Genomic DNA, 7,972 nt, shown 5'->3' on the forward strand with positions numbered 1-7,972 from the left:
CACCCCAATCCAACACACACATCCTCAGCAAATCCTCCAACGTCTGGATCGTCCTCTCTGATTGTCCATCTGTCTATGGATGATAAGTTGTACTCATATGCACCTTAGTGCCCATCTCTGCCGGAAATGCCCTCCAGAACACCGAAGTGAACTTGGAATCCCTATCAGACACAATGCTCGCTGGAACCCCGTGCAACCTGACTATCTCATTCACATACTTTTTAACCAAGACTGTTGCTCCATCAGTCTTCTTAAGGGCCAGAAAATGTGTCGACTTAGTCAACCGGTCCACAATGACCCAAATAGCATCAAACGTCCTAGAAATTGGTAAACCAACCACGAAGCCCATAGTATTCACATCCCACTTCCACTCTGGAATGGGAAGACTCTTCAGCAATCCACCTGGTACCTGATGCTCGGCCTTCACTAGCTGACACACATCACACCTCACAACCCAACTAGCCACATCCTTCTTCATCCTGACCCAGTGATAGTACCTCTTGAGGTCACGGTACATCTTAGTTGCTCCTGGATGAATAGAAAACATGCTCGCATGAGCCTCTCTCAGGATCTCCTGCCTCGACTCCTCATCCTTAGGCACACAAATCCGCCCATGCACTAGAGTAGTATCATTAGTCGAAACCTGATACTCGGAATCAACATCCTTTGAAGCATTCACCAGCCCCAAATCCTTCTCCTGAGCCAACCGCACTCTGCTCAGCAGATATGCGCTATTAGCTGCAATCAAACCCAACGGCTCCTGAGAAACCGCACACAAGCTAAACACACCGATCTCTCCTACCAGAAACTCCATATCCTGCTCCTGAGCCGAAGGCGCCCGCTTCCGACTCAAAGCATTTGCAACCAAGTTAGCCTTACCAGGGTGATAGGCTATCTCCAAATCATAATCCTCCAAGAGCTCCATCCACCGCCTCTGCCTCAAATTCAGCTTGGGCTGAGTGAATATGTACTTAGGCTCTTATGATCTGTAAACACCTGTACCTTTGCACCATAAAGATAAGATCTCCAAATCTTCAGGGCAAAGACTACAACACCCATCTCCAAATCATGGGTAGGATAGTTGTCCTCATGCTTCCGCAACTGCCACGAAGAATAGGCAATCACTTTCCCATGCTGCATCAACACAACCAAAACCAACTCTAGATGCATCTGTATACAACACATAGGGTTCCTCCTGTTCAGGCAAAGCCAACACCGGAGCAGTAGTCAACATATTTAGGCTTGCAAAGCCCTCCTCGCACTCCTATGACCAAACAAAAGGAACATCCTTCCCTGTCAACTTAGTCATAGGTCGTGCTCTGCTCGCAAACCCCTGCACAAACCTCCTGTAGTAACCTGTCAACACAAGAAAACTCCTGATCTATGTGGCATTTTGCGGTCTAGGCCAATACCTGATAGCCCGAATCTTCTCCGGGTCTACAAAAACCTCATCTGCAGACACAATGTGACCCAGGAAAACCATCTCACGCTGCCAGAAACTACATTTGTTCACCTTTGCAAACTAATTCTGCTCACGCAGCTTCTCCAGAACTGCTCTCAAATGCACTACATGCCCTTCANAACCAAGTTAGCCTTACCAGGGTGATAGGCTATCTCCAAATCATAATCCTCCAAGAGCTCCATCCACCGCCTCTGCCTCAAATTCAGCTTGGGCTGAGTGAATATGTACTTAGGCTCTTATGATCTGTAAACACCTGTACCTTTGCACCATAAAGATAAGATCTCCAAATCTTCAGGGCAAAGACTACAACACCCATCTCCAAATCATGGGTAGGATAGTTGTCCTCATGCTTCCGCAACTGCCACGAAGAATAGGCAATCACTTTCCCATGCTGCATCAACACAACCAAAACCAACTCTAGATGCATCTGTATACAACACATAGGGTTCCTCCTGTTCAGGCAAAGCCAACACCGGAGCAGTAGTCAACATATTTAGGCTTGCAAAGCCCTCCTCGCACTCCTATGACCAAACAAAAGGAACATCCTTCCCTGTCAACTTAGTCATAGGTCGTGCTCTGCTCGCAAACCCCTGCACAAACCTCCTGTAGTAACCTGTCAACACAAGAAAACTCCTGATCTATGTGGCATTTTGCGGTCTAGGCCAATACCTGATAGCCCGAATCTTCTCCGGGTCTACAAAAACCTCATCTGCAGACACAATGTGACCCAGGAAAACCATCTCACGCTGCCAGAAACTACATTTGTTCACCTTTGCAAACTAATTCTGCTCACGCAGCTTCTCCAGAACTGCTCTCAAATGCACTACATGCCCTTCAGGACTCTTAGAATAGACCAGGATGTCGTCGATGAAGATGATGACAGACACGTCCAGAAACTCCTTAAACATGCTGTTCATCAACCTCATAAACGCTGCTGGCGCATTTGTTAACCCAAACAACATCTCCACGAACTCATAAAGCCATACTTAGTCCTTCTACTTGACGAACAAAACCGACGCTCCCCACGGTGAAGTGATAAGACGTAAGAACACCTTATTTTTCTTTCTCAGCTCTACTAGACTAATAATCAAGTATGCTGACATCAACTCACTACCACCTGCATATCAACACCTCTTGTCCATCCAAGAACCTCTTGTCCATCCATGAACCTCTTGTCCATCCAAGAACCTCTAGTAACTTGTCTCGTAGGGAAATTTCTACAAGATAGCTTCTTACAAAGTTAGCTTTTCGCTTAGCAATTCTCCACAGTGAATCATCAATACAAACATAATAAAAAAAACAAGTACCATACGTTCCCACATTCTGATTCACCGCATCAAATGGTTTGCAAGTCGCCAACTCAAATCACTTGCCTGGTTTCCCTCAACAAGCTTACCAAAACCTTGAATCTAGCAACCTTGTCCATCTCCAATGAACGTAATCCAACATCGTCGCAACGATTAGATTATCCTGCCATGAAGGCTTCTCATGAACTTATGTATCTAGCAAACATGCCTTTCCCGGCTCAAACCTGCTGCAATTCCCCTTCCCGGGACTCCAGCACCACCGGCCTCATAATCCTAGCGCAACAGCCACACATTAATAACCGCTCTGGTCATAAAACCTTGAACCATTGGTCAACACATCCAAAACCCGAAGTTAAACCACCGCCAACCTCTCGAGATTTACATTTAATCCTTACGTTTATACTCAAATCCTATGTATTGTTTGCTCCCAACTCCTTCACCCTTAGGTTGCAACCTTCGAGCCATACTGATCTCACTCTCGGACCAGCGTCTTCGAGTTATACCGTCTCACTCTTGGAACACAATCCTCAGGATCTCGGTATCAGGGGAACTAGTCATCCCCTCAGGGGAACTAGTCATCCCCTCAGGGGAACTAGTCATTCCCTCAGGGGAACATAATCCCCTCTGCCACTCTCAGAGCCCCCAACCCCTCGAGCTATCGGTATTCAGGAGAATCATCATTCCCTCAGGAGCAACAATCCTTAACGACTATAAACATCTCCCGACCAAAAGTACCTCCTGTGGTCCAAGTATAACATTGCAATGTTACACCTGCCCACTCACCTTCTCATATAAACCTGGATTACCCACCAAACAGAGAAGTATTTGATCCAACTGCATATGAACACCTATCTGCCCTTCTAGGCTCGACACTTCCCGAGAAGAATCTCGTACCGGTCATCTACAACTGCTCCATCCTCCTAACAAAAGATGGATAGTCCGCAACATCCGCAACCCTCGACTGAACCCTGCCTCATGCGGTACACTGGAGCCTGCATTGGTACCCCTCTCGGTAACCGCTCCCATAGCACGCCAGCAGATCCGCCAAGCAATCATCTCGACCCTAGGCTCCACCTGCTGCAACCCCACACTTGGGTTCCCAGCACCCCCGGTACGCTCACCGGCTAACCCCCTCTGGTCACTCCTGATACGCTTGCGATCCTACGGCGTATCTCCTCGTGGAACTATGGAACACACACTCGCTGGCCTTGGATTCCTGTCCGACCATGACCACGACAACGCCCACGTCCACGACCAACAACTTAAGCACCTTTAACCATTGCACTTCCAAGAATAGAGGCTAACAAGCAATCTTAACATAACACAAAAACACAAACTCACCGTGGAATCATACTGTAGGCTCGAAGAGGATGTTATAGGACTCCATGCAACACACAATTGACTAACTCACATAATCAATCAGGACATGCAATCCCCAAACATCTACAACACAAAGCCTAGTGAACTCAAGCCTAGAAGCGTAAGGGCTCTAATACCAAACTGAAACGACCTGACCCTTTTTTAATAATAATAATAATAATAATAAAAGAATAATAAATAATAATAAACTACAACTAGTGGTCTCATACCCACTAGCCACCTAACCACAATCACGACCAACATCAGAATAACCAATAATAAACTAATATCCTAACCATAACAATATCCAAATACCAAACAACAAGAAACACTAAACCGGCAATCCTAGCAATGTTTCTAATGATCCAACTCTAGAAACCTAGCAAATTCCAGACAACATCCAATCGAGTCCCTAGAACATCCTCCTCTTCATTGGCTTGATTCACGATCACACTTTGCTTTTACCTGCACCACAAACAAAAATTGAGATGCATGAGTATTTGATAAATATCAGTGAGACAATCCTCCCATTTACTGGGCTATACACACAAGCAACATTGATTCCAATGTTCCAAACAAACAACAAACAAAACATACAAACCAGGAAAACAGACATCATCTCGCTGGAAGGGAGGTGTCGACCGATACCAGCCTAGTGTCGACCGACACTGGCATTGGTGTCGACCGACACTACCCCACAGTGTCGATCGATGCCATTCTGTTGGTGTCGACCGACACCAAGTGGTGTCGATCGACACTCCACCTGCAACTGCGATCCGCTCGAAGCCGAGAGTCGGATCTCGCTTATCAACCTCTTCCAAATCGTCCAATACTCAAAACCCATGCCGAAATCATCATTAGGAACCTGTAGCAACCAATCCCCAGCAAGAAAACACACAAAACAACAACAAACAAGCAAGAACAAGGAAATCAAGGGTTTAGATTAGCCATGGTCATGCACTCACCTTAACAAGTGATTCACGAAAATAACAACAACCAAATAAGAGGCTCTCCAATATCCAAGGAGAACCAAACTCGCTCCTACAACCAATCACACCAATAAACAAACATTGAAAACAAACAGCCAGAAAAATCAGAACAGAACAACCTCACAAGTGAAACCACAAAATCAAAACGAAACGTTAACTTTCTAATCCCTTCAGTGAAAAGCAAGGTCGACACGTCCAGAAGCGGCCCACAAAATTTTGGAACGATCAGATCTCAGGTGAAACCGAAATCGATTCGGAAACACCCGCTGGTGTCAATCCGCGACTGAGACGAAATGCCCCACTAAACTGCCAATAATTCCTCAAATAGTAACCCAAATTCACTTCTGTAAAAGGGAGAGTGTACGAAAATCCCTACCAAAAATCAATACCTTTCGAAACGTTTTGAGTAATCAGATCTTCCCTCTCCCAAACCCTGACAGTTCTGTTTCTCTCGTTACTAAAGAAAAAGTTTCATCTCCTTCTCTTCCTCCTTTACACTAAACAATTAAGAGTTCTTTCCCTTTCTCTCTCTCAGAACAATGTCGACAATAGCAAAAACAGGAGAGGAGGCGTGACTTTGAGAAAGAGATTAGGAGTTTTTGGTTTAATTAGATTAAACTAGGATTTAATTAAACCAAAATTAATTAAAATCCACTCTTTTGGTTTCCTCAACATATCTCAAATTCTATTCCCGGAACACGGATGTTACAAAATTGTTGTGCAAATTGACATATATTGATTCTGTTTGGATATAAGTATGGCAATTCTAGATCCGTAAAATTATAGGATATCTATTAAATTGATAATTGAAAAATAGTTTTGGAATGAAATTGTTAAATGTTTTATGTAAATTTTGAATATCATAGTAAATTTTTATTTTTATCATTAAACAATATTTTTAAATAAGCGGTGTATTTTGATATTGTATGAATTGAATAAATATGGTATATTATTGACATTTAAGAAAATTGTTTGTTACATATGTATTTTTAGGAAAATACATCGTTTTCAATAGCACTTTTTAAAAATCTCTCCAAAATTATTATAGTTTTATAATTATTACATAACCTAAAATAAATTAACATAATTAATACAATAAACCGCGCATAATATTATCTATTTTATATATATAGTAAACTTTAAAATATTAATAATATGTATACGTATCCGACGAATAAAAATAAACTAAAGCAAACTTATCACTCGGAGCACTTTCCTAGGAACGAATAAAAATAGAAAAATAAAGACGAAGTCAAGCCGGAAAGAAAGTCGGGAAAATAACAGCTTCCCTCGTTTATCGGAGTTAATTAGTAACAGCTTCTTCTTTAGTCTTTTCCTTTTTTTTCTATCAAAAATAATAAAATGAAATGGCATAAACAATATAGAAAAAAGTCTTATATAACTTATAAGGCCAAGGTTTTTTCTTTTTGGATAAAGGATCTTCTAACCCTAATCGAAACTTACATACCTTTGAGTCGTTTTCTTCTTCGTTAAGAGATCACAAGAGAAAAAATGACAATGATGTCTTCTCTTCCAGAGGAATTGGTAGAAGCAATACTCTCTAGGGTCCAGGCTACGTCTCTGAAGCTTGTACGATCTACTTGCAAACAATGGAACGCTTTAGTGAAAAAGAACCAAAGATTCACCGACAAGCATTTTCGCGAAGCTACAAAGTCTACGGTTCTCATCTTGAAGGATTATAGGTTTTTCCCAGTGTGTATCAACCTCGACGTTGCTGCTACAACCATAGAGTTTAAGAATTCACTTTGCCCAGAGGCTCCCCATTCTAACTCAAAAGAAGTCGATATAGCCAAAGTTTTCCATTGCGACGGTTTGTTGATATGCACCACCAAAGATAAAAGACTCGTGGTTTGGAATCCGTATATGGGGGAAGCAAGGTGGATCCAAGTCCCATTCAAAACTGAACACAAACGTGAACCTAGGTATTTTCTTGGATACCAAGATAACAACTCTTGTCGTAGCTACAAAATCTTAAGGTGTTGGTATCTTGACAAATACAAACCATACGACTTTGCTACGTTTCAAATCTATGACTTAAGCTCAGATTCATGGAGGGTTCTTGATTCTGTATTTCTCAACTGGTACACACAATTAAATACTGGAATATGTTTGAAAGGAAATACTTACTGGATTGCTTCAGAGGAAGAAAATGGTGATTTCTTAATCCGTTTTGATTTTACAAAGGAGATATTTAAACGTTTCTCTCTTCCACCAGTTGAGGATTATTATAGGTATATGATGACTCCATCAGTTGTTAGAGAAGAGCAACTCTTAGTGGTAGATGGGAACATTAGTACATCAAATATGGTGATATGGATAACCAGTAATATTGATGTTGTTGGCGATGCTGCAGATTTGATATGGAGCAAATCCTTTACAGTGGATTTACAAAATCCCGATAGATATTATCCGAGTGGTGTAAGTTATATAATCGATGAGGAGAAGAAAGTGATTCTGTGTGGGAATGGACATACCTATGAGACCTACGAGAGCATTGTAGTCATAATTGGAGAGGACGGTCAATTTCACACAGAAGTCCCTTATGTTGAATCCAGAAATCCGGGGTGGTCTTTTCTATTAAATTGTGTTCCAAGTTTGTCAAATCCAGCAAGGTAGTTGATAAAAGTAGGTGATGTATCTGCATTTTACTTGTTTTAGATCCTCATTTGCATTCACTTTAGCATCATTTCATCCTGTGTTTGTAGCATCTGCGTCTCATTCTTGCATAAATTCACTCACTTAGTAGTTTTCCATTAGCATTGCATACATTGTTGCATATGGAGTTGTTATCATGTTTTGGAGAGCTTTTGGGAACACGAAGCTGAGCCGAGTGC

The 7,972-nt window shown here is 42.1% G+C and overlaps 1 protein-coding gene across 1 annotated transcript; it reads left to right on the forward strand.

The window, feature by feature from the left end:
* On the forward strand, positions 6,630-7,754 carry LOC104698791 (putative F-box/kelch-repeat protein At3g22730). Its single transcript, XM_010414186.2, has one exon. The coding sequence runs from the start codon at positions 6,630-6,632 to the stop codon at positions 7,752-7,754; it is 1,125 nt and encodes a 374-aa protein (XP_010412488.1).

The sequence above is a fragment of the Camelina sativa genome, chromosome 1 (genome assembly GCF_000633955.1).
Source record: "Camelina sativa cultivar DH55 chromosome 1, Cs, whole genome shotgun sequence".
In the NCBI taxonomy this organism is placed as follows: Eukaryota; Viridiplantae; Streptophyta; class Magnoliopsida; order Brassicales; family Brassicaceae; genus Camelina; species Camelina sativa.

Excerpts from the sequence above, each read along its gene's own strand:
- LOC104698791 (XM_010414186.2), top strand. The coding sequence starts at position 6,630 with ATGACAATGATGTCTTCTCTTCCAGAGGAATTGGTAGAAGCAATACTC.